General features: G+C 38.1%; 1 protein-coding gene across 1 annotated transcript in view; it reads left to right on the forward strand.

Annotated features, from left to right (window-relative positions):
- The window catches only part of FAM114A2 (family with sequence similarity 114 member A2), a 32,602-nt gene extending 5,900 nt beyond the window's left edge, over nt 1–26,702 (forward strand). Inside the window, exons 5-14 of the mRNA XM_027606763.1 lie at nt 799–890; nt 2,438–2,572; nt 3,072–3,230; nt 3,848–3,971; nt 9,314–9,393; nt 17,206–17,328; nt 17,837–17,976; nt 19,677–19,749; nt 23,517–23,570; nt 25,387–26,702. Coding sequence (XP_027462564.1) covers nt 799–890; nt 2,438–2,572; nt 3,072–3,230; nt 3,848–3,971; nt 9,314–9,393; nt 17,206–17,328; nt 17,837–17,976; nt 19,677–19,749; nt 23,517–23,570; nt 25,387–25,488 — 1,082 coding nt within the window. The 3' untranslated portion in view covers nt 25,489–26,702. The remainder of the gene's footprint in view (nt 1–798; nt 891–2,437; nt 2,573–3,071; nt 3,231–3,847; nt 3,972–9,313; nt 9,394–17,205; nt 17,329–17,836; nt 17,977–19,676; nt 19,750–23,516; nt 23,571–25,386) is intronic.
- Nucleotides 26,703–26,925: the final 223 nt, after the last annotated feature.

The following is a 26,925-nucleotide window of genomic DNA, read 5'->3' on the forward strand; positions in this document are numbered from 1 at the left end:
TTATAACCAGGGATCAAGATGGCCTGGGACCAGAAAACAGGAAGTTTTCGGGCCCTGATTTTGCTTTCTCCATCTCTCGGGGCTTTATTGTCTCCCACTCTTGTTTCCTCTTTGATCGTCTCATTTTTTTTCTCCAATAAGCATAATTTTCTAGGATAAAATTTAAAATAGGCCATATTTTAAAAAGTCAGATTTATTGATTTTGTAATTTATATGTATAATTAATTGTAAATTATATGTAAATGTATAATTTACATATAGTAAAGGTTACTCTTTTAAGGTATACAGTTTATGTGTTTCGGTGAACATACAATCCTGTTTACACAGTATAATCACAGTCCATTGTGATTATGCAGTATAGAATATTTCCTGTATGTGTATAGATAATCAAAATGTAAGAATATTTTCATCACCCCCTAAAAGACTCCTCTTGCTCCTTTGTGGTCACTCCCATCAGTTACTCTCAGTTTTTGGCAACTGCTGATCCTTTTTCCGCCTAAAGTTTGACTTTGTCCAGAAGATCATATACGTGGAATCATACGGTATAAAATGTATTGTTACATATACCAGTAGTTTGTTCAAACGACTAGATTTTATTTTTGAAATGAAATGAAAATGAAAAAAGCTGTGTTTTCATTTTAAAATAGGTAAATAGTTTAAAATAATAAAACAAAAAGGGCTAAGGCTATACTGTGTATAGGAAGCAGGGTCTAATTTTTAAAATTTCACATAGATGCTGATAAAGAAAACTATTTATGGATCATCCCTTCATGTTTACACATCCCCTTCCTCCTGTAGGAGAGACAAATGCCAAAGAAAATGCAAACTCTTCCCCATTAACTGGGCCATTTGGTGTATTCTCAACCATCTCTACTGCTGTTCAGACCACAGTGAGTAAAATGCATGGTAGACTGTACCCCTCTGTGAATATAGTGGGTTTTTTGTTTGTTTGTTTGTTTGTTTGTTTTTAATCTCTTTCTCCCCCCTTTTCTTGAAAAGCCATGAGGACTGATTACTGTTATGGGAGTCCACAAATTGCTGAAGATCAATCACTTTGATCTTAGGGGTAGAGTGAGAGCTACTTGAAAACTTTCTTTAAAGAAGTAGAGAGCAGAAGATGAAGAGTAACAGAGAGGCAATATACATAGTATTTAGTGGACTATGAATTCTGAGTTTGGTGGCCCTAGAAAATGTTCCTACTTTACAAAAATATTTTTCTCATAACTGTAGATGATTAGAAACATTTTTAAAAAAGGGTTTTATAGGAAACTTAATGTCTTTCTTAAGATAGATAACTAGTACTTTTTTAATTTTTAATTTCTTGAAGTAAAACATATATACAGAAAAGTGAAATCATAAGTATTCAATTGGAATTTTTACAACTCAGACTAAGAAACCAACATGATGGTATATCATAGGTTTTCCACCTGTACCCTCTCCCAGCCATCTGTGCTGCTTCCTTTTGCCCACCAAGATAACCACAATTCTGACTTCTACCATCATAGATTAATTTTGCCTGCTTTTAAACTTGACATAGATGGAATCATACAGTATGTACCCTATTGCATTTAGCTTCTTTCACTCGACATTATATTTGTATTATTTCTCCATCATGTAGTCGGTATGGTGTATTCCATTTTTTTTGCTGTATTCCATTATGTGACTATGTAGCATTTATTTATTCCATGGTTGGTGAGTACTGGGGTTTCCAGTTTTTAGCTCTTATGAATAGTACTGCCATGAACATTTTGTATCTCTCTTTTTTTTTAAAAGATTTTATTTATTTATTTGATAGAGAGAGAGACAGCGAGAGAGGGAAGACAAGCAGGGGGGAGTGGGAGAGGGAGAAGCAGGCTTCCCGCAGAGCAGGGAGCCTGATGGGGGGCTCGATCCCAGGACCCCGGGGTCATGACCTGAGCCGAAGGCAGACACCCAACGACTGAGCCACCCAGGCTCCCCCCCCTTTTTTTTTTAATATTTTATTTATTTGTCAGAGAGAGAGTGAGTGAGCACAAGCAGGGGGAGTGGGAGGCAGAGGGAGAAACAGGCTTCCCACTGAGCAGGGAGCCCGATGCAGGGCTCGATCCCAGGACCCTGGGATCATGACCTGAGCTGAAGGCAGTTGCTTAACTGACTGAGCCACCCAGGTGCCCCATTTTGTCTATCTTTCGATGAACCTCAACATTTCTGTTGAGTATGCAACGATGTGTAGAGTTGCTGGGTCATAGGATATTCATATGGTCAGCTATAGTAGATACTGATGTACAGTTGTCCAGAGTGTTTAAACCTGTTTACATTCCCACAAGCAGTGGATGATTGTTTTAGTTGCTCCACATTCTTGCTAGTGCTTGGTATTATTAGCTACTATTTTATGTAATCAAAACATTCAGATGTCTTTTTTCAGTATTACTGTAATGAAGTTGCATGTGTTTCCCAGGGAAAGAGCGTAATCAGTGGGGGTTTGGATGCCTTAGAATTCATTGGGAAAAAGACAATGGATGTAATAGCAGAAGGGGATCCTGGATTTAAAAGAACCAAGGGTCTGATGAACCGGAATTCTACATTGTCTCAGGTACTGTTTGTCTTTACCTGTTTACTTCATGTTTCTGTTTTGATCTGTATTTTTGCCTGTGGTAGACCTTATTAATAATGCCTTTTGAAAAGTTTTCAGTGATACTTTTATTAAGGCTTTTTTGGGTGGGGGGTGGCTGGTGAGATCTGTCATGTTTAGAAAAATGCCCAGTTCTTTTTCTCCTCCTCTTTCTTTTCTGTAGGAGCCTCCTATCAGTGCAGTAGAAGGTGACAAGCCCTTTCAGAGTCGTTGAGTACATTAATGTTTAAAGCACTTTCCACCTGGTTCCTTAGGTGTTATTTACCCTGTCCAGGATTGAATTATGTGTGACCATTTTTTCCCAGCAGCTCCTTAGCCTATCAGACTTGAATTGCAGTGCTAGGAATGAAAGGGCAGTGCACTGTCCTGTTACCATCTCAGCTTTGCTTCCCTCAGCTCTCAGAACTCACCCTTGAGCTCTCATTACTTGCTGCAGGGTAAGCCTCCACCTTTTTTTCAGGTTTTACGAGAGGCAAAGGAGAAAGAAGAGCTATGGACCTCCAATGAGGTTACCTTGGAAACGGACAAGAAAACTCATTATGGGCTCCTCTTTGATGAATTTCAAGGCCTTTCACATCTGGAAGCTCTGGAGATGCTTTCCCAAGAAAGTGAAATAAAGGTAATTCCAAACCAGCAATTTCAAATGGATGGTCTTCAAGCAAAGGAGTGCTGCATAGTTTCTTCACTGTTTGTACAGTTGGAAGATGAAATGTATTTGACATGGTGGCTTGAGACTCTTTGAAAATACTACACCAAGACAAACAAACTAATGTTTGAACTAATTGCTAGAAATATAATGAATCCAGTGTTATTTCTTTCAATTTAAATAGAAAAGGACGGGTTAACCAGGAGGTCTTAATAGCACATTTGTATTTTGCCTTTGCCTTGGTCTTTTTTTTTTTTTTTGGTAGTTTCTCTGGTTTAAGCTGCCAATTTGGATAAAATTACCTGTTAGTTTTTAATTGATTCAAGACTGTTTAACTTCCTCCTAATTTCTTAGCCATTGTTAAGCACTAATAATTTCTGGATGTTTCTGGCTTTTAATTTTTTTTTAAGTATAAATTCTCCCTATCTTTCTGTAATGACTAGCGTCTTGTATTGAGGTTCTTAAGGAATAGTTTGTATTGGCTGGTGAGCTCATAATTTTTATTTTAATTTGGTCTGTAGCCTCTTCTCCATTTGAAAATGTTTTTCTTTTGTACTCTCACAACTTTTTATTATTTTATATCCATTCAGGTGAAATCTATTCTTAATTCTCTAAGTGGAGAAGAATTAGAGACTCTAAAACTTGAATTGGAGCAACTCAAGGAAGCATTTTCCCTAGCAGAGTTCTGTGAGGAAGAGGAAGAGGAGAAAAAAGGTAATATGACAATCCAGTATTTGAGTGGAAGGGATGTAGCATGTTTATATGCAGTCTATTGCCCTTGAAATAATTTGCTCTTCGATTACACTAGTCAGATTTTACTTTTTGCTGCCTTGCCCCTGAGTAGGTATTGATATGAGCAGTTGGTCTTAAGTGCATATCTTTGCTCCACTCCCTGCTTCTGCCCCTCGAACTGTTGGTGATTTCTCCAGGTCTCATCTTGCAACTCACAAAACTGCCTGCTTTTTTGGTTAGAGAATTGCCCTTGTTAGATTCCTGCCTCAGTCTGGATGGTCATCCCTGTGAGCTTTTATGTCCCTAGATACTGCTCCTGTGCCTCTCTGAGTCCTGTGACCCCTGTCCTCACCTTGAATTCAGGCAGGCAGGGTGGCAGTTATCCAAAATGTGGGTGATAATTTGCCTTTTTTATTTTCGAAAGCTTTTTTTTTTTATGCAATATTCTTAGTATCTGTGTAGTCCTGAAAATGTAAGTATAGTAACTACTCATTTTTGCAAAATTATCAGGAAACAACGTCATTTACATAAAGCATAATTTCTAGTCAACTGAATTTTAAGCTTTTAAGAGTTTTATTTTACAGTTTAGTTGGAAATATTTCTAATATGTATTACACACTAACTGTTTTTTTAGTAGAATCTAATGAATACAGTTTTTTGACTTTTTTTCTGATGAAACGATCAGTTATAAATATTAAAAGTGACTAGAAAAATTCCTTCACAGTCCATCAAGACACATGAGCCAATCAGATTAAGTCGGTGGTTTGAAGAGTGTGATCTACAGATTCTTGGGTCCCCCAGGATCTCTTGAGGGAATGCATGAGTCAAAACTCTTTGCATCATAATATCAAAATGTTTTTTTCTTTTTAAAAAATTTATCATTTTAACATTTGCACTGATGGTGCAGAAGCAGTGGTGAGTAAAATTACTGGTGTCTTAACACAGATCAAGACAGTGGTACCAAACTGTACTAATATTTTCACTGCCACGTATTCATAGTAAATAATAAATAAATAAGTAAAATTTTTTAAAGTGCCAGTTTCATTTAACCTTATCCTCATGAAACAGTAACAGTGATTAATCTTACTAAGTCTTGACCCTTGAGTACACTTATTTTTCATATTTTGTGTGTTGCATACTGAAGCTGTCTCAAGGAAAAGCACTGTTATTGTTTGAGTCATAAGCTGAAGTACCTGTTTTTTAATGGAACGCCATTTTTATTTAAAAAGATTTCAGTCACACAGACTGTTCAGAGTAGGATATTTGGTAAAAATTTTCTTGAAAATGAATGAAAGGAGCCTTCACTTGAAGTAAAGAAATACTTGTGACTAGTAAAACGTAAACTAAGCAAAAGTTAGAATTTTGTAAAACTTCTCTTTGTTGCTGTGGTGAGCTTGGCCACTTCCCAGTACAGAGTCTTTTGATGAAATTGGTGGTGAGAGTAACAAATTTGATTTCCTAGAGGTATTTAAATGTGTTAGCATTTAGAAGACTTGTGTAATTCAGAGAACCAGTATTTTCCAGATGACTAATGGGTGGTGTTACAAAGTCATGCCTGGGCAAGAGATGGACCAGTGGATTTTAATTTAATGTAACTGCATTCAAAATTTCATGATTTGATTTCAGGTTCTACATTATAACTAACCTTTAAGAAATAACTATTTGTTGAGTTTTGGTGTAGTATTAAAGATTATCCACAATTATCTGCAAAGGCTATTAAAATTGTTCTCCTCTTTCCAACTATGTGAGCTTGAATTTTCTTCGTGTACTTTAAAAGCATATCACAACAGATTGAATGTAAAAGCAGGTAAAAGAATCCAGCTGTCTTTAAGCTAGGCATCAAAGAGATTTGCAGAGATATAGAACAATGGAATTCATCTCACTAAAATTTTTTTTTGGAAAATGTAGTTGTTTTTCTTTCTTTTTTTTTTTTTGAAAGATTTATTTATTTATTTTGAGAGAGAGAGAATGAGAGAGAGAGAGTACATGAGGGGGCGGGGGTTAGAGGGAGAAGCAGGCTCCTCGCAGAGCAGGGAGCCCGATGTGGGACTCAAACCGGCACTCCAGGATCATGACCTGAGCCGAAGGCAGTCGCTTAACCGACTGACCCACCCAGGCGCCCAATGTAGTTGTTTTTCTTAAAAATTATGTCAACAGGTGTGTTTAAAGAATGAAATACTTCAAACATTTCAGTTTTAATTTTTAATATGAGTGTTGACAGGTATGTAACTTACATTAAAAAAGACTTTGGGGTTCTCAAAAAGTTTTAAGAGTATAAAGGGGTCCTGAGACCACAGTGTTTTTGAGAGCTGCTATATTAAATTATCTTAAACTGCTATGCTTTTAGAAATGTCTCTGTTGCTTTCCAGAATTGTACATCTTTATATTCTGTGCATTTATCTGCCCATCTTTTAATGCTCTTCACTATCAGTGAGCTTCCTTCTGATACCCTACGAATCTCATTTTCTATCTTTAATCAGCTTTGGGTGGAAAACCAGTTAACTAGTTTATTCAAGTTGTGTATTAAAAGGGTACTTGGAGTGAGAGTCTTGAGAGTCTTAGGGCCTTTCTTGTGAGAGAAGGAAGTAAACTAGAATGTATGGATTCTATACTAAGAGAATAGAACTTACTCTTTTTTGTTCCCATTTGTGTTTTGCACTGAATTCTAAGAAGTCACATTGACTGGTTATATAACATCTTGCTATATGTTCTCTGTAAAGATACTGGTCCTGATATGAAATGGCTCTTGAATAAAAGTTTTTAAAAGCTTTCCTGAAGTACTGAGAAGACATTATAGCATGGTGAATGAAAGGATGGGCTTTGGCGTTAGACCTGGGTTCAAAATCAAGATTGCTGTTTCCTAAGCCATGTGACCTTGGAAAATTACTTAACACTGAAATTCTATTTTCTCATCTGTAAGAAGAAGATGCTAATTTCTCTCAGGTTGGACTAAATGAAATATTTAAGGTGTGACACATGGTAAGCACTCAACAAATGGTGGCTGCTATTTTCATTATCAGGGTGGCATAAGTAAATAAAGATCTACGCTTAGCAGGAAATCCATAAATTAATTTTTATTTACTTAAGTTGCTCTGTTGTTCCTAACTAAGTCCTAGTGTGGCAATCCCCAGTTATTTATAAACTTAATATATTTGTACATAATACCATTAACAGTATTTGTTCAATTTAGTCAACATCTGGCTTGGCATAGTAATCAGAAATCCTGATCTTTAAGTACCATTCTGAGGACTCTGATGGCATTTCTGAACAGATGGATTTGTGTCTATGACATTTTTCTCCCCTACCTGTTTGCCAGAGATTAGGACTCTGAAAAGAGAGCACTGAAGTGCTGCGTACGACCCTCCCCAACAGTTTTTCCCAGGGATTTTGGATGAAAATGCAACACTGACCTTGGTATTATATCTCAATGAAAATGTTAAAAAAAAAAAAAGGTGAGGTGGTAGCAGAGGGAAGAGAAAACCATTGAAGAGGGAGACCCCAGCCTCTCTTGAGTCCCTCTAAAGCACTAGCCCTGCCTCCTTTCCATCCTTGAACTTTGACCTTATCGCAGCAACTACTTTTTATACTCTGGTCTGTGGGCAGTACATGACAGGACCTCCAAATTTTTTTGATCAACCCTTAGCAGTAAAAGGTTTTTTGAGCACTTAGACTTAATGTATGTACATTTGATGTTTATAAATTATATACATGTACTTCTATAGTAATATATTACTTACATTCTAAAGTATACCCTAAAATAGATGTTTTTAAAGGATGAGATAAATGTCTACAAATAAAAGTTCTTTTGTTCCTCCAGTACTCCATTGGCTTATTTTGTGAACCCCTTGGGGTACATATGTCCCAGTATAGATTCAGATACTCCCTTGCTCCCAAACAATGTAGAAGCTTTGCTAGGAAAACGAAATGCCTGTCAGATTTTAGATTTTTAGGCAGTAGGATTTGATAGGTTATAGCTGTAGTACTTAGGAGATCAACTTTTCCCAAATCATATTATACCTGGGATCACCAAACCATTGGACTTCTCTGTCTCAAACACCAAGAGAGAAGGATGAAAGGATAGCCGATGGAGAGCGAACGAAGATGGATTTTTTTTTCTAAGGATTTTGGGGAGAAAACAGGTATGAGGAAGTAATCATTTGCCCTGGTAAACCATGAACTGGTGACTAAGAAATATTCATATGGATTATAAGTGCTAGAAGATGTCTATACAAGAGTTCTCCCTACATTGTACAGTTAAGAGAAGCCTTGGTCTGAGGAAATTAAGTAAGATTTAGATGAGTAGAAAGGAAAACAGCATTTCTTGCCATTTGTTTGGATGTGTTGTTTGTTTTTTTATATTGACTCACCTGTTTGCCTGTATGTTTCTCAAATATAAGCATTCTTTATTTCCCACTGTGTCTTAGGCTTCTTAACCAACAGCTTTCTTACCATCCTTCCGACATTCCGGAGTCCCTTTTCCTCTTCCTTCTTATCCATCATTATTTCCTACCTGGATCCTGGATTGTTGCCTCAGCCTTCCTACCCCTCTTCTTGTTTCCATTTCAGTTCATCCCCCACCCAGGAGCCAAAGTGGGTCTTTCTAAAGTGTAAGTTGGATATATCTGTCTCTCTAAAATCATTCAGTGTCTCCTCACTTCCTCAATAAAAAGCTTGAATTCCTCACCATGATTTTTAAGGCCCCCTTTAACTGGATCCTACTTGATTTTCGAGCTTCATTCTTACCTCTCTTCTCCCCTTTACATTAAGACACTTGCAAACATATTAAACTTGTTGCCATGCTTTCTTTCACCTCTGCATCTTTTCCTTGTTTTCACTGTCTGAGACTCTTCCTTTTCTCCTGGCTAAGTTGTACTCATTTTTTATGTCCTGACTTAAATTCCACTTTCTTGGAAGCACAGACATAGTACCTGCTTAGTACTCTGCCTTAACCAGTTCTCATTCCTACATCTGGAATATGATATACAGAGCACAGGATTTGGACTGGGGTGGGAAGGCCAAGGTTTGACTCCTAATCTTTTCTATGAGAGTTTGGGGAAAGTAACCCCTTGAAGCCCTAGTTCTTTATCTCTAAAATGGGATAATGACACTTTTTAGAAGCCCACTGAAAGGATTCATTGGCATAACAGCAGGATTCTGTAAGCACTAAGGCACCATGCTCATTTAGACTGCTGTTGCTGTGACTGTTCGTGCTGCCGCTCCTGCCATGCCTCCCCTCTTCCTCCTTACCACCCCCAACCCCCATCCCCATCTGTCTGTCTTCAGTGTCTTCAATGGGACCTAGCTTTTGGTTTTTGTTTTTTTAGGGGATGAAGACTTTACCAAAGAGATAACAGAGCTATTTTCCCAGCTGCAGGTCTCCTCCAAACCTGAGAAACTTGCCAGGGTAAGTTACTACTTCTTGGTGATTTTCATTTTTTTACTTGTGTTGATTTAGTGGATAAAGAATATAAGATTCTAACTTCCTGGCAAGGAAGTCACCAAATTGGGGGTATATTCTGAATTCCATCCCTTCTGACTGCCTCCTGCTCTCACAGGTTAGCATGCAGATCTCACATCTGCCCTACCTGCCTCATACTTCTGCTATCCTCACCTGTTTTCATTTGGAATGCTTGCTTCTCTGAAAGCTCACATTAGGCCACAGTGTTGGCAGTGCTCCCTAGCCTTCGTGAGACCAGTGGGTTAGCCTCTATTGAGGTCTCCCTGTTCTCAGGGCTCTGAGTGATTCAGAGATGATGCAATCTGGCCCCGGCCCTTATGGACCTGGATGGAGGTTATCATTTCCCAGAGCCCAGTGACCACTTAGCATGTGAGGGTCCCATGGCCTAGGCCTTGGTCTTTGATGGTGATGTCTGAGCTATCTTCACACATTTGGAACGTGGAAGGGCTTTAGTCAGAGTGGGTAGGAGGCTCTGTTTTCAGAGCAGTACTCACATAGCATATATGCCAGTGCCAGCTCATGGGACACTGTCCACTGGCTCTTGGGCTGCTTGCTGCCTCTTCACCCTCCTCTCCTGGTCTCCAGAAACGTCTCTGGACCAGTTAACGGCAGGCATGCATTGGCCATTACAGTCACCTGCATGCCTCAGGGTAAGGAATGTGATGCTTGATTTGTTATCCCACTCCCTTATGCGCAGTGAAAGTGCCGCATTCCGCAAGAAAGCTTTTCAGATCACCCCCTGGCCGTTTGTCTTCCTCGTCTCAACTTGACTACAGCGCTTTCTAGCTTGTATCATCATAGTGTTTTTTGAGTTGGAAATAATATCAAATTTAGAGAAAAGTTGCACAGATAAAGCAAATAACACTCGTACATCTTTTATGCAGATACACCTATTGTTGACAGTTAACACCATATGTTGAATCATTCGTGTTTGAGCATTTATTCTCTCATTCTCTCTCCTGTCCCTTCCCCATGCAGCACCACACACATACACATGTGCACGTGCATGTTGTCACTATTGGGACTGTATTGGGGAATTAATTGTAAACATGAGATTCCTTCACTCATAAATATTTTAATATGTACCTGCTAAGAATATGGGTATTCCCTTATGTCACCATAGTAGTTATCCCCTGCAGTAAACTGAACATTGACACATTTTTTTTTTTTTTTAATATTTATTAGAGAGCAAGAGAGTGAGAGAGCATGAGCAGGGGGAGGGGCAGAGGCAGAGGGGGAAGCAGACTCCCCGCTGAGCAGGGAGCCTGACCTGGGGCTCGACCCCAGGACCCTGGGATCATGACCTGAGCTGAAGGCAGATGCTTGACTGACTGAGCCACCCAGGTGCCCCTTACAAGCATATTTTTATTTAATCTGTTGTCCACTTGTCTGCATTCTGGTTTTGGCAGCTGGCCTAACAATGTCCTTTGTATCAAATTTTTTCCTCTAACATTGGATCCAGTATATAATCATGAATTGTGTTTAGTTGTCATGTATTTCTGTTTCTTTTAATTTAGAGTAGTTCCTCACTTTTCCTTGTCTTTTATGATGAGATACACAAACTCCTTTCCCCCTGTATAAAAATAGAGTATTCGTCATTTGGGGTTTGTCTGGTGTTTTCTCATGACTAAAGTTAGGTTGTGCCTTCCCAGGTAAGACACTTCATCAGTAACATTGTATCCTTCCCCGGCTGTCATACCTAGGGCACACGATGTCCATCTTCCCCTTATTGTGATGTGTTGCCTGGTTTTTCACTGTATGGTTGTGATTTTTTCCCTGTGTTACTAATAAACTTTCTGTGGGGAGACATTTTAAGACCAACAAATATCCTGATCCTCATCATAATGTCCCTCCTAGGTTTAGCATCTATCCATGATTCCTGCTGTATCAATATTTACTGTGCTGGTTGCAAAATGATTACGTATTTTAACCCTAGCACTTGCTCCACATTTATCATTTGGCTCTTGGCATTCTACTCTAGTTAAGAGCTCTCCCTTCTCCTACTTATTTATTATCTTTTATTTAATATGATCTCATGGGTTTCTGTTTTTTTTTCCTTTGGTTTATAATTCATTACTGTTTTTAGTTAGTTTGGTATTCAAATTGTCCTCGGATGGACTCCTGTGTGACACGCACTTATCATTGTTTGGAGTATTTCCTTATTTTCTGTTGTAGCAAGATATCCTGGACTCACTTTGTACCTTCCATATGTCAGCCCTGGAATCAGCCATTTCTTCAAGGAGCCATAGTTCCTTTTTAGTAGGACAGGCTAAGATGTGGGTGCTAGCAGTTCTCTTCACTGCTGTGGTGTCTTTGCTTCTAGGCCCTGTGGGCAAAGCTAGGAAATGTACTCAGATACACACACCCCTATATTTGTACGTGTACATGCATACATAAGTTGGAGATCATGAGTTTATCCTGGTAACTCCAATTTCAGTCCATCCCTACAGGGTTCTTCCTGCCTTGCCTTTCCTCATGACACGTTTGTGTTCTCTTCTTCCACAGTAAGAACCCCATCCCCCAACATTAGCACATGTCCTTATTTCCTCAGTTCTGTAATGCATCTGAAATAGTTTCATTGCTTTGCCCATGCTACTATAAAATCAACCTATGGAAAGAATGTATGATTTATTTGCTTTCCCCCTTGTTAATTTAGTTTTTGAATATATAGGGTATTATCATTGTTTCTGAAAGTCAAAACTGTATAATTCCCATCTACTCCATTTTCTCTTTATTTATTTATTTGGTGCAAAAAGGTGATTTTATTAAAGCACGGGAACAGGACCCGTGGGCAGAAAGAGCTGCACTGGGGTCATGAGGAGTGGCCCATTTATATACTTTCAAGTTGGGAGAGGGGGTTAGGGATAGTGTAAGTCTCTAAGGAACTTTGAAAGCAAGGTTTCCAGGACCTTGAGGGGGCTAGCTGTTGCCGGGAAAAGGTCATTTATTACCATCTAATAAAACCTTAGTCATGAGACCCTTCAGATGTATATCAGTGGGCCGTATGCTTGGGGGATGATTACCAACATGTATCTTGGTGGGGTTTAGAGATAAAGGAAGTTTCCAAAGGAATTTTTATATGTTAAAGTAGACTTACAGGATCCTGGTGTCAGTGGGGTTGGGGGGGAAGGTAGTCAGGCTAGGCTTGCCTTTTGCCCTTAGCCAAGTATTAACATCGAGGCAGTTGAGTCCCTAGAGGAATGTCACTCTGCCTGTTTCAAGGACTTGTCAAGGGGCTGTAGGTAGTAAGAAAATTTAATAATTTTTCTTCTGCTTTTGTTTCCCACATCATTCCCCCCTGAACAATTTGACCCTTAAATCTTTAAGGTTGCTGAGGGCAGAAGGTCTCATCTTCTGTAGCTTTTTCTCCTTTTAGATATTAAACTTTCTTGCTTTCTGGCATGTCCTTGTGCTTCTTTGTTTATATAAGTAAATATATTTTAAAGATAATTAGTTATATTTTCTGCTTATACAAAAGTTAACATACTGTGTATGTTCTTTAGCATTTTGCTTTATTCACTTAACCTTATGAATATGTATTTTTATAAATGTATCATAAGTGTTTTTGTTTTTTTAAATGTGTATATCTTACCTCCCATCCTAAATCTTTTTTTTTTAAAGACTTATTTATTAGAGAGAGAGAAGGAGAATGTGCACAGAGGGGAGGGGCAGAGGGAGAGAGAGAATCTCAAGCAGACTCCCCACTGAACGCGGAGCCTGACACAGGGCTGATCCCACGACCCTAAGATCATGACCGGAGCCGAAATCAAGAGTTGGATCCTTAACCGACTGAGTCACCTGGGTGCCCCACCTTCCATCCTAAATCTTAAATTTCTTCAAGGCCGGATCTTTGCCTTATTGGCCCTTAAAATCCCAGATGGACTATTTCTTACTTTGTGGTGTTGAGTAAGTTGGTTAACCTTTCTGCCTCAGTTCCTCTATCTGTGAGATAAGGATGATGTAGAGTCCTTGTGAAGAATTAATGTGTTAATACATACAAAACTTTTATGGAGTCCCTGGCTCATAGCAAATGCTTACCATTGATGGTCCTATCTATAGAAGCTTGCCCCATGAATACCTAAATTATACATTTAGGTATTTGATAAATATACATATGTCAAGTAACTTTTGTTTTGCTAGGTGCTAGGGAAGCTGTAATGAAAAAGACATAATTTGTGTACTCAAGGAGATCATAATAAGTTATTTTAAAAAGGCAAGTAACCCCTTAGCTCTTTGGTAGTACTGGTCATTCTCTGAAAGCAGTCTTCACATTGTTTACATTTTGGGTGTTGAGTCATGAGAAGTAGAATAGTTAAAAGGTCAGGGCCTGATTTTCCCCAAGGATTTATATGGGAGACTGTGTCATATAGGGGAAAAGCAATGAAGCAGGAGTCTGGGTACACAGTTCTGATTCTTATTCTGACACATGTGATATGGGCAAATCCCATTTCTTTTCTAGGCCTCATTTTATTTTTCTCCCCCAACTGATAAAAAATAAGTGGTTAGAGAAGCTAAGCTCAAAGGTGCCTTTTAATTCCCAAGTCTCCAGGTCTCTCCAGTGGGAAGTTCCAGACTGAATTCTGGGTGTGAGGCCTGGGTAGCATTGCTGATTTTCAAAAGATATGATAAATTACCTTGAGTTGGCACAGTAGTTCATAATGACTTCAGTTGATGTATTTATTACAAGAGTGGTCATTTTGAGTGTGTACTATGCCTACTAAAACCTCTCCTTCAAGTATACTACATTTATGATATCAGTTTTTTTCTCTTGTGTGGCTTTATCTCTCCATTTTTCTTCTTTTAATCTGAGATAAATCAATCCCTGGTTTTTCTCTTATTTTATCTCTTCAAAAGAATTGCAGAGCATTTCACATACTATTTAGACTGTTAGTCATCTGTTAGGATTCTTTCCAGCCTCATCTCTCACTGTTCTCTTCTCTCAAAATCTCACCGCTCCAACCTCATCTACCATGCTTCTCCCATATTGTCTTCCTTCTGTTCCTTCAGTACACCCACCTGATTTCCCTCTACTTACAGCTCTCATTGTCTAAATATTTGCATGGCTGATTCCTTTTAAACTTCAGATTTCTGCTCAAATTTCACTCCTCGAGACCCCTCCTGACCCCCTAAGCCAAGTCTGCCTTCTCATCCAGTCCATACTCTCCATCTCTCCATTTTATTTGCTTCACTCATTTGTTAATTGTCTTTCTGCACTAGAGTAAAGAAGAGCAGGACCATGGTTTATATTAGTCGCCACTGTATTCCCAGCACCTAGGACAGTGTGTAGTAAATATTTGTAATGGATGAACTAATTAATAAATGCACTGTCTGCTCTGGTCTTACTAGTTGCTTCACAGTTTTCTCAGCACACATTGAGTTTTCTTGTTTCCAGTCTTTTATATAGCTATTATTTTTTTTTTAATTTGAGAAGTTAATGCATAGGGAAATTATAGATCAGAGCCAGATTGTTCTTGAGGGTTTTTATGGGAGATCTTGTGCCATAGGAGAAAGAACCTTGAAATGAATGTCTGGGTACATAGGTTCTGCTCTAGCTCATACATGCTATAGCCTTGGGTATAGCCCCATCTTTTCATTTTAAAGGCTCAACCCCAGTGCTATGTATGTATTAAAACCTGTGATTAGCTGGAATGACTCTCATGGTCTTCTCTGGATTCCTATTGCTTCGTTACAGCTCTGAGCACATTCTGTCTATATAAAGTTCCTCAAGTGAATGCCTTCATTTAATGACAATAAACCTTTTCTTAGAAGCCAGGACACTCTCTGTTGCAAATGACAGAAACTCTGGTCAGACTGGCTTTAGAAAAAAGGGGCATTCATTAGCTCAAGAAACTAGAAAATCAAGGGGCAAGACTGGCTTCAGGCATGGTTATCTACCCAGGAACCCCCACCCACCCTCTACCCTAATCCCTGCGTGGATCTCTTGACTCTGCTTTCTTCTGTTTTGGCTTTATTCTTAGAGAATCTTTTCCACATGGTGGTAGGATGACTCCTGGCAACGTTAGGGTGACTTTTTTTCCCAATTGAGTAACTCCAACAGAAGGAGGGCTTCCCTTCCCCAATAATTTTATCAGATGTCCTGAAGCTGATGCCCATTGACCTGGGCTGGGGTCACTTTTCCATCCATGAAGTAATCACTGTATAGATGGGATTAATATTCTTGGTAACTAAACCTGAATTGTTTGCCAACCCTTGGATCCAGAGGATGGAAGCAATCCTACCCAAACCACATGACCTGAGAAAAATCTGGAACCTACTACCGAAAGAAAGGAGATATGGATGCTGGCTAGGTAAAAACAGTAGGTGTCCTCTATAGTGTGGTCGGCACTGGGTGTGCAAATCCAAATAAGACAGTCTGTAACTATCCTATAGCAATGTTTATGTAGGAGATAGGCACATTTAATTTCAGTGTCTTTTGGTAAGTACTAAGTTGAAGGGGTGCTCAGGGGACTGTGGACACACAGGAAAGGGTTGTTTAGGTGCCTAGTCTCCTGGAAGGTTTTTGAAAGTAACCTGGAAGAAACAATGTCTGGGTAGAGGATTGAAAGAAAACTAAGAGCTGCCTTTATTTAGAGAAAAGAAAAGGGTGGGGAAGGGCATTCTAACCTAAGGGAATAGCATGAACGAAGAACAGGCACATTATAGATAATTATTATCAGATCTTAAAATGGAAAGTGGTTAGGGATGAAGCTGGAGAAGTCAGTGGGGGCTAGGTCATGGGTACTTCTTCAGTTATGTAAAAGAACATGATCTGGTTGATGGGGAGCCATTGAAGGGAAGAGGAATGATCAGCCTATAAAATATCCTGATATGTATGTCCAGGAAGCAGTTTTCAGGAGAGGTCAGTGCTGGAAATAAGGATTTAGGAGTTTGCAGCAGGTAGAGAATACTTAAAATTATAGAAATAGGATGGGTTGAGGGAAGAGGGAGTAGGGTGAGACAAGTAGAGAGCCAGGCTAGAACTCCAGGTGCTGCTGGTGTTTAAGGGGCTGAAAAAGAAGAATCAATACATACAAGAGCCTGAGGAGGAATGCTTGTAAGGGTGGAGGCAAGAATTGGAATTATAAAAGTCAAAACCAGAAACAACTCAAAGGCCCATCATTGGGAGAATGGTAAATTATGGTATATGTATAAAATGAACTACTACACACCAAGAAATAAGAATGAGCTACTGATACTTGCAGTAGCATGGATAAACCTAACAGACAGTATGTTGGGCATAAGAAGCCAGACACAAATTAGAATGGACTTAAGGTTTCACTTTAGGACAGGTAAAATTAATTTACAGTGAGACAGAAGAATGGTTACCTTTGGGCAAGGGGAATGGTGACTTGGTTTGAGCAGTTATTGACTAGGAAGAGACAGGAGGGAACCTTCTCTTCTAGGGTGATGAAAATGTTCTGGATCTTGATCTAGGTTGCAGTTACAAAGGCATATACACATGTGAACATTTCTTGAATTGTGCTCTGAAGATTTGTGCACTTTATGTAAGTTACAATTTTCAAAAAGGCCAAAGGATTAGAGAATTTCAAGAAGGAATGAGTGGACAGTAGTGTTAGGTGTTGTCAAGAGAAGTAGTAAGGTAAGTAGATACATGTATGATAAATGTATGTTTGGGTGAGAACAAGAGTGCTGACTTACATGATGCTAACATGTTCCTGGTAGGTGCACAATGCATACAGTCACCTTTTGGTGAGCTGAATTGAATTGTTGATGGGCAGTAATCTTTTTCTTATTTAGGCAAGAAATACTGCCTACGAATGGATCAGTACATCTCTGGCCAAGCCATTAGAAGAGAAGGAAGAAGGAGAAAAACAGTTGGAAACAGAAAAAACTGAGAAAATCAATAAAAATTCAGTAGAGGTACCAAAGCAACTAAACCCTTTATTTCTTTTTTAACAGTATGGAGATGTGGGTATCATGATCAGGGACGTAGGCACCTTCTGTTTTGTTGCATCACTACTCGTCATTTCAACCTTGTAATCCACGATTGTAGCAACCTTGTTCCAGACTGTAGGATGAAAGAAGGAGTGAAGAAAAAGAGACTAAGGGTTTGTGTGTGTTGTATCATGAGGAAAGTTCCCAGAAGCTGCTACAAGCCACTTTTTATCTAAATCTTTCGGCCAAAATATAGTCACATGGTCACACCTGACTTTGGGGGAGGTGCTGTTTTTGTAGTTATGAAGCCTAGCTGTAAAATGACATCCCTGCTTGTGGTACAAGAGGAGGTTTATTGAAGGGCAGCCATTGGTCTCTGCTGCTTTCAAGATACTGAATCCTTCAGTATGAGAAAAGCAAGCTGACATCATGTCCCCTGGGCTAAAAAAAAAAAAAAAAAAACCCCAATGTCTTGTTTTGTTTTTCCTTTCAGGATATCCATGCATTTGCAATCCGGAGCCTAGCAGAACTGACTGCCTGCTCAATTGAACTGTTTCACAAAACAGCAGCTCTGGTTCTGCATGGCCAGAAGCAGGAAGTGACAGCCATAGAAAGGAGCAGAACTCTTTCCCAGTAAGTATAAAAGGGTATCTCTGTAAAGGATGCAAATTGCTGAGTTTTCTCAGCTTCCTTCCAAAGTTTTAAGAAACTTTCCTCTCAACAAGATGCTACTCACAGGTTAGAGGTTTGTTCATTTTGGTTTTAGTTATTAAGTAGCCAAAGGGGTTGTTTCTTTTCATTGAGCCATAAGTCTACATTATGTTTTTGTTAGCTGGTTGTTTTATTAATTGTTTTGTATTATTGATAATCTGAAAACAAGTTCTCAGATTATTGGTTTTAATAAAATTAAATTTTATATAAGTAAAAACAGAATAGTCCTTTTTAAAAAAATTTTTTTTAAGATTTTATTTATTTATTTGATGGAGAGAGAGAGAGAGTGAGCTCACAAACAGAGGGAGTGTCAGGCAGAGGGAGAGGGAGAAGCGGGCTCCCTGTTAAACGGAGAGCCTGAGGCAGGGCTCGATCCCAGGACCCTGGGATCATGACCTGAGCCGAAGGCAGAGGCTTAACTGACTGAGCCACCCAGGCGCCCCAAAACAGAGAATAGTTCTAAGAACCTCAATTCTTAATAATGGTTATATTCATTATTGAGTGCTAATTATGTGCTAGGCACCATGCTAAGGGACTTATGTGTATCATTTCTAATTTTTACAATAACTCTAAAGGTAAGTGATTAGTCCTGCTTTAAAGAAAATGAGGAAACACAGACTCAAGAGAAATGAAATAATCTGCTCAGTTTGTGCAGACTGGGATTTAATCCCAGGCCAGGCTAAGTCCCCAAGCCCCCTTTCCCACCGTATTGCTGATTTTGAATAAAAATTTCAAAAATAATAGAAAGTGGATAGTCACAAGAGAAAAAAAAAAGGTCTGCTTTCTAAATAAATCTAATTAAATAATGAGAATTTTCATTGGAAAAAAAAAATGTGTGGGAGTGTCTAATGTGTTAGGATTGGGAGGGGCCCTTGATGTTTTCCAGAGCTCTTCTTCACCTCCTGGTTCACTGTTCTACCACATCCCACAACAGGGGGCTGGTTTTGTCTTCAATATCCTTAGGATGAGGGACTCACAACTTCACAGTAGCCTGTTCTTTGGAAAAGTGGCTATTTCCACTTTTCCACTTATATATCTGTGTTTATATTACACGTATACATATATATGTGTGTGTACAGTCGCTATATGTGTGTATAAACACACACATATATAGTCTCCCTATTAATTATCAAGTAAGTTAGAATCCGTGGAAACTGGGCCTTCGCTTGTTTACTGATAAGTCCCCAGTGCTTAGAACGGTACCTGGTACATAGACCAGTAAATATTTGTTGAATGAATGAATGCATATTTATTTTAACTACATTTGTGAATGGAATTTAGGATCTTTTAAGTTATTTCCTTTGATTTAACTTGAAAATCTAGTACTTGCTAGAAGGTTTTGCAGAAAAAATGTTTTTTCAAGGACTGAACCTCCTCTTCCTGTAGCATGAATGTCTGCTCAAATGGGTCCCCAGATACATTCAGGAGCTGATGAAGGCATATTTACCCCCTTTAAAAAAAAACTTTCTTCTTTCACATTTACTACCAGGAGTGATTTGTTTTCTTATAGTTTTTAAATGTGCTTATTAAAAAAAAAAAGAAAAACAAAACTTTGCTCACTTCTTTTCCTAGGATGACAGTTGTGTTGTGTAAAACAAAACTTTGCTCACTTCTTTTCCTAGGATGACAGTTGTGTTGTGTAAAGAGTTGTCTTCTCTGTCTAAAGAGTTCACCACCTGCCTAACAACTGCCGGGGTAAGAATTCTTGCCTTTTATTGTGCTAATGTCTGGTCTGTGGGCTTTTTTTTTTTTTTTTAAGATTTTATTTATTTATATGACAGAGAGAGATAGCGAGAGCAGGAACACAAGCAGGGGGAGTGGGAGAAGGAGAAGCAGGCTTCCTGCCGAGCAGGGAGCCCGATGCGGGGCTCGATCGACCCTTGGATCATGACCTGAGCCGAAGGCAGGCGCCTAACGACTGAGCCACCCAGGCATTCCTGTTCTGTGGGCTTTTTTAGAACAGCTCTATGAATATAAAGTTTTCGTACCATAAAATTTTCCCATTTCAAGTGTGCCATTCAGTGGTTTTTAGTATATTTACAGAGTTGTGCAACCGTGACCATATCTAATTTTAGACAGTTTTCATCATCCCCCAGAAAACCTCATACTATTAGCAGTCACTCCCATTCCCTTCCCCTCCACACACTCCTAGCGCTAAACAACACTAATCTGCTTTCTGTCTATAGATTTGCCTATTCTGGACATTTCATATATATGGTGTCATACAGCATGTGATATTTTGTGTCTTATTTCTTTCAGTTAGTCTAATGTTTTTCAGGTTCATCCACATTGTAGCATGTATCAGTACTTATTTTTATTACCAAATAATAATCTCTTATGGACATATACCACATTTTTCTGTTCAGTTCATAGACATTTGGATTGTTTCCATTTTTCAGCTATAATGAATAATGTTGCTACAAACATGCGTGTTTTCATTTCTTTTGGGTGGATAGGTAGGGGTGGAATTGCTGGGTCATATGGGTGATATGGGCCACTGAAGAACTGCCAAACTGTTTTACAAAGTGGCTGAACCATTTTACATTCTTGCCAGCAGTGTATGCAAGTTCCAGTTTCTCCACATCCTCCTCAACACTTGCTATTCTCCATTGTTTTTTGTTTTGTTTTGTTTTTAAATTTTAGCCGTCCTAAAAGGTATGAAGTGGTATCTCACTGCAGCTTTTATTTGCATTTCCCTGATGGCTAATGATGTTGAACTTCTTTTCATGTACTGTTGGCCATTTTTATGTCTTCTTTGGAGAAATGTCTTTAAGAAATTTAAGAGGTGTCTTAATGTCTTGAAAGTTTTGCCTACTTCCAAATTGGGTTCTTTTAAAAATTATTTTATAAATTGGGTTATTTCATTATCTTTTGTCATTTATTATTTTAATTATTTGCCTTTCTATTACTGTTAATTGAGTTGTAAAAATGCTTTATATATTCTGGCTACAAGTTTGTGTACATGATATGCACATATTTTCTCCTAGGCCATGGGTTGTTTTTTTGTTTTCTTGATAGTGTCTCTCCACAAAAGTTTTTAATATTGACGAAGTCCAGTTTGTCACTGTTCTCTGTTATCACTGTTCAGTACTTTTGGTATTATATCTAAAGAATCATTGCCTAACCCAAGATCATGAAGATTTATTCCTGTGTTTTCTTCTAAGAGTTTTGTTGTAGTAGCTCTTACATGTATGTCTATGATCCATTTTGAGTTAATTTTTTATGTAGGGTGTGTGGGGGTTATACCTTCATTCTTTTGCATGTGGATAGCTAGTCGTCTCAGCACCATTTGTTGAAAAACGTTTCCCTATTGAATTGTCTTGGCCCTTTTGTCAAAAACAACCATAGATATACAGGTTTATTTCTGGACTCTCATTTCTATTTTACTCGTTTTATATGTGTGTATCCATATGCCAGTGCCATATTGTCTTGATTACTGTAGCTTTGTAGTAAGTTTTGAAATTAAGATGTGTAAATCTTCCAACTTGGTTCTTTTTCGGGATCTTTTATCTATGCCCTATGCATTTTCATGTGAATTTTAGGATCAGCTTGTCTGATTTTTGCTCAGCTGATTTTTGCAACTTATTTTGTTTTCTCTTTTTATGAAGTTTGCAGTATGTTTTGTGCTACTCTTTGATACCTGTACTGGATACTGATAAAATAAAAACCCCAAAGTTTGGCTCTAGTTTTAAGGAGCAACGCCTTACTTAGACTGTGACAATCCTTATACTTTGCACTTGCAAATCAGGAGGAGAGTTGTAATTAAAACAGATACAGTTTGGGGCGCCTGGGTGGCTCAGTCATTAAGTGCCTGCCTTTGGCTCAGATCATGATCCCAAGGTTCTGGAATCGAGCCCTGCATTGGGCTCCCTGCTCTGCGGGAAGCCTGCTTCTCCCTCTCCCACTCCCCATTGTTTGTGTTCCTGCTCTCGCTCGCTCTCTCTCTAATAAATAAAATCTTAAAAAAAAAAAAAGTTTTTTTTTTCTTTTTAAAGGAATTGTAAAAGTTTACTGAAGGTGTGTAAACTATAGAACATGATCAGAAATAACCATGAATTAGGATAAAATCAAGGGCATTTTAAATGAGCAAATAAAAATCACTTTGTAGTAAAACCAAATTCGTAAGTACAGAGAACAGATTGGTGATTGCCAGTGGTGGGGGAGTGAAGGATGGCCTAAATAGGTGAGGGGGATTAAAAGGTATAAACTTCCAGTTATAGATAAGTTACGGGGATGTAATGTACAGCGTAGTGATTATAGTTAATAATTCTGTATTGCATATTTGAAAGTTGCTAAGAGAGTAGATCTTGAAACTTCTCATCACAAGAAAAATATTTTTGTAACTATGTATGGTGACACATGTTACCTAGACTTATTGTGATCATTTTATAGTTTACGTAGATACCAAATCTTGTTGTGTACCTGAAACTAGTCTGGTTTGTATGTTAATTATACCTTAATTTAAAAAAAAATCACTTTGTGATAAGTATATAAGTGTCAGGTGTGGCAGCAAAATTCTGGGCCCTTAAACTTATTTAAAAGTGTAGCCCAAATTAATTTTTTTTACTTTATGAGTTTGGATTATTCCTGTAAGGGATAATCCTGGAATTATCTCTTTTCCCCTTAATATTGTCTTTAAAAGAGCTTCTGGGATTCCTGAAGTTAATCTTCTGAGGCCAAATCTTTCCATGTGTTTCATAAAGATACTTTAACCCAGCAAGTGAACTATAAAGTGCTAATACATGGGAGTTATAAATTTCCATGATTTATTTCCATGTTTTTCAAACAGGCCATCTTAAAAACCATTGAGTATTTTGAGCACATGTTCCATATCTGCATATTCTGTTTTAAAATTGTTCTAAAGTTTCGGGTCATGTGTATCATTTCTATCCCCTCTTCCAAAATGAAGATACGTTTTAAAGTCAATAAAAAACTACAAAGGAATACACTGTCAATTGGACGGCACAGGAGGATATAAAGAAGGAAATTTAAAACACTTCCAGAGATGATATTTTGCTCTTTGTCAGTCCAGACCTTATGTACGGGTGTGTGTGTGTGTGTGTGTGTGTGTGTGTGTGTGTGTGTGTGTGTGTGTGTGTGTGTGTGTGTGTGTGTGTGTGTGTGTGTGTGTGTGTGTGTGTGTGTGTGTGTGTGTGTGTGTGTGTGTTACTTAAATTATGTACGGGTGTGTGTGTGTGTGTGTGTGTTAAATTATGTACGGGTGTGTGTGTGTGTGTGTTACTTAAATTATGTACGGGTGTGTGTGTGTGTGTGTGTGTTAAATTATGTACGGGTGTGTGTGTGTGTGTGTTACTTAAATTATGTACGGGTGTGTGTGTGTGTGTGTGTGTGTGTGTGATACTTAAATTATGTACGGGTGTGTGTGTGTGTGTGTGTGTGTTTCAAAGTGGGATCACACTCTGCCTACTGGTGCTCACTTAACAGTGTGTCTTTTATTCTAGGTCAAAGAAAAGGCAGACATCCTTAATCCCCTAATCACTGCAGTATTTCTAGAGGTTAGTAGTTAATGGTAGGGTATCATGTATTATTAATGAGCTCTTCTTCAGTCTTTATTTTTTGTTTTTTGTTTTTGCTTTTCACCAGATTGGTAGTTTAGGCATACTGATGCAGCTATGACCAAAATGGTGTGTAGTTGATGCAAATTCCCTGTTCATTATTACAAAGCATAATGATGCAGCTGCCGTGTAAAGTGCAGACCAGCAGTAGGCTGTCAGTAGTTAGTACTATCCACTGGCAGCTGATGGACGATCCTTAGTAATGAAACACCTTCTGGAGACCAGGGGTAAATTTGCAGGGCTGAAAATTACAAACAGGTGAACACTGCTTCTGAAAGGACTGAGGTTTATACAGGGGAGATTTGTTACAAAACAAGACAAAACATTTTGTTGTATCATTTCCTTGCCAAGAAATGTGCTTTATTTTGTCAAAGGTACCTGTGTTTATAGAATCCTCATCAGTCCATTAGGTCTAAGGAGGTTGGTGGTTTAAGTCCATGGAAAATGGGGATGTAAGAGGATCACATGATCGATTATATTGCCTCCTTGTGTGACACTTTCTGCATTCCATATTTTAAAAACTCTGTCTTGTCAATTGTGCAGACAATTTAGATGTTTGGTGATATGTTTAAAATATATAAGTCAGAGGAGATAATTGGTTAGGTTTTAAATATGAATTGAAAAAAATTTTTAACTATTGGACTGTTACTTCTTTAGTTTTAAATTCTTTTAAAATTATCACCAAGGAAATGCCTTTAATTCCTTAACTGCACAGTTTCCGTTGAATATCAGGGTAATTATTCTGGTAATTAACACTTAAATAGAGTTTTTAAAAGTCTGTGATTCAGTAGACGGCAGAGTGGTATAGATGAGAACTTTACAAACCAGGAGCCCCATCTTGTCCTAGACCCCCTTATTTGCTGTACGACCCTGGACTAGGCATTACCTTCTTGACTATCTCATTGTCTTTATGTGCAATATGAGAGATTTAACTAGATGATCCCTGAGGTCTCTTTTGGTTGGAAAAATTGGCAGCAAATGTCACATTAAAGTTGAACTAGGAGTCCATGCTATTGATAAATCCAAAGAAGGTAAAGTCACTTAATAGGTTTTCCTTAGTGCTATTTGGATTTGGTTGTTCTTGATTACATATTTGAAACACTCTTGTCCTTGAAATTACATGTTTTTATCTTAATGTAATGAACTCTATTTTTCTTCTGGAAGATCAGAACTTGTTAGATATAAACGAAGTCTGGAAAACTCTGAGCATGGTGATTGATTCCATGATGCTTCTCATAAATATGACTGTTGTACCAGATAGAAATATATCTATACTTACCATCTTTGAAAGCAGTTTTCCTTGTTCGTGTTTGTAGTCCCTGTCTTATATTCACTAATTGTATTGAGTCCATGGGAGAAGAGCTGTCCTAATGGACTGAAAATCCTATTGATGTAAGATTCGTAGCCGTCTAAAGTCCTTTGAGTAATTGACTAAAATGTTGTGACAGAACCTACCCATTTAGTAGAGGAATAAATAAGCGTCAAAGGCTGAACTCGAGCAGGATGTCAAAGAACAGCTTCCATTTCTGATGGGCAAGTTGGACAAAAATGCTGATATTCTTTGGTACTGTCCTATCTTAAGAGCTAGATGGTTCTTTCCTCTCTAAATTTAACTAACATGGTTAGTTTGTGCTTTTGTTTGCCAAGCTACAGATTCAGTTAGATTGTACAAGTTAAAATCTGTTTTTTTGTTGTCTTTTAGCGTATTTTCTCTTTTAAGTGATTGTGATATTTTCTTTTTTTCCAATCTTGACAGGCTTCAAACAGTGCTTCCTATATTCAGGATGCCTTTCAGCTGCTCTTACCTGTGCTGGAGATCTCTCTCATTGAGAATAAGACTGAATTGCCAGAGGCATGAGCTGCAGGCCCAGGGCCTTCCTTAGAGCACGGAAGAACAGAGAAGATTCAACGCAAAACTTGTGACAGCCAAGAAATGCACTCTCTTTTGGGTACCCCTGAAGAAGTGAAGGAGAAAGGATTATTTTAGTATTTAAATTTAGGCAGGAGAGCAGGTTTAAATGAGGTTTGTTGCCTTCGCTGCTTGGCTGAATTATTCAGGTCTTCACATTGCCCTTCCAAGTTGTTAGAATTATTAAATTATTTGAGAAGAAACTTTTATAGAAAGTTCAAGAATAATAGCTCTAGATAAAGGTTAATGGGATACTCAGGCAAAAATATTGGTTTTTCTTGGACATGATGCAAAACACTAACAGTTTTGTTATGGTTCCATATGATTTTGTAGCCCACTGATATAATTGGTTGTGAAGAGAGAAACAACTTAATTTAGTATTCTAGAATTCCTGTGCTTGATCTATTGATGCCATGACCTTTCTCCTTTCTGTGATAAAATCTGTGGCTTTAAGAAAACAGTATATAGAAACTGTAATGATTACCTAAATTCTTTGGACTTGGTTAGAAAGTTTCATGTGCTTTTTCATTCTCAGCAGTTATTTGGCATGGAGGAGAAACATCTGAAATGTACTCGAAGCCACATGAATTAACTATGGCAAAGTCCCCTTTGGCTTCAAATTGTTCTCCTACCCTAAGGTGACAAGTTTCAAGTTGTAGTTGAACCCCACTCAACTGGGTTCCAGACCAACAAGTGCAACTTAGAGAAACAGTTCCATGTTTGCAGGTATCCGAGTCTTTCCAGGATGTTTTTCATGCATACCATATGTGCAGGATAAATTCTGTAATAGCCAGCTCCAAAGGAGTATTGAAGCTCTTTTAGTGATGGGGTTTTTGTTATTTGAATATTGTTGAAGGGGATTATAGAGTCCCATAGAAATCATTTATAACAGAATTTAACCTGAAAGACACAATATGTTTTTCCTTATTCTTTTTTGTTTTGTTTTAATGTATTCCTTAGCATGTTTATAAATATAACTTTTATCCTTTAAATCTTAAGCCTTCTTTTGCTCTCTTCAACAATGTAAGAGGCTAATAAGGTGTTATCTTCCGAAAAGCTGTTTGGTATCCACTCTTTTTAAAAAAAAACCTCTCCAACTTTGTGGTTGGAGGTAACTTTGTGAGCTCTACCATTCATCTACTAAAACCTTTAAATAAAATGTAATAATTATATCAATTGATCCTTTTACTTACTTTTCTAAACATAAGCCGCAATATCTTTTTCAGACCAAAGAAATAGCAAAGCAAAGCTCTAACATTGATCTCAACACTATTTCTATGTAATTGCCTTATTTGGGGGTAGGGGGCAGTTTGTAAGAAGGAGGAAATAGATAGATTTGGGCCAAAAATGTATACCCCATTAGCACTAAAATGCTACTCTGCTTAT

This window comes from Zalophus californianus, chromosome 5 (assembly GCF_009762305.2).
Source record: "Zalophus californianus isolate mZalCal1 chromosome 5, mZalCal1.pri.v2, whole genome shotgun sequence".
NCBI lineage: Eukaryota > Metazoa > Chordata > Mammalia > Carnivora > Otariidae > Zalophus > Zalophus californianus.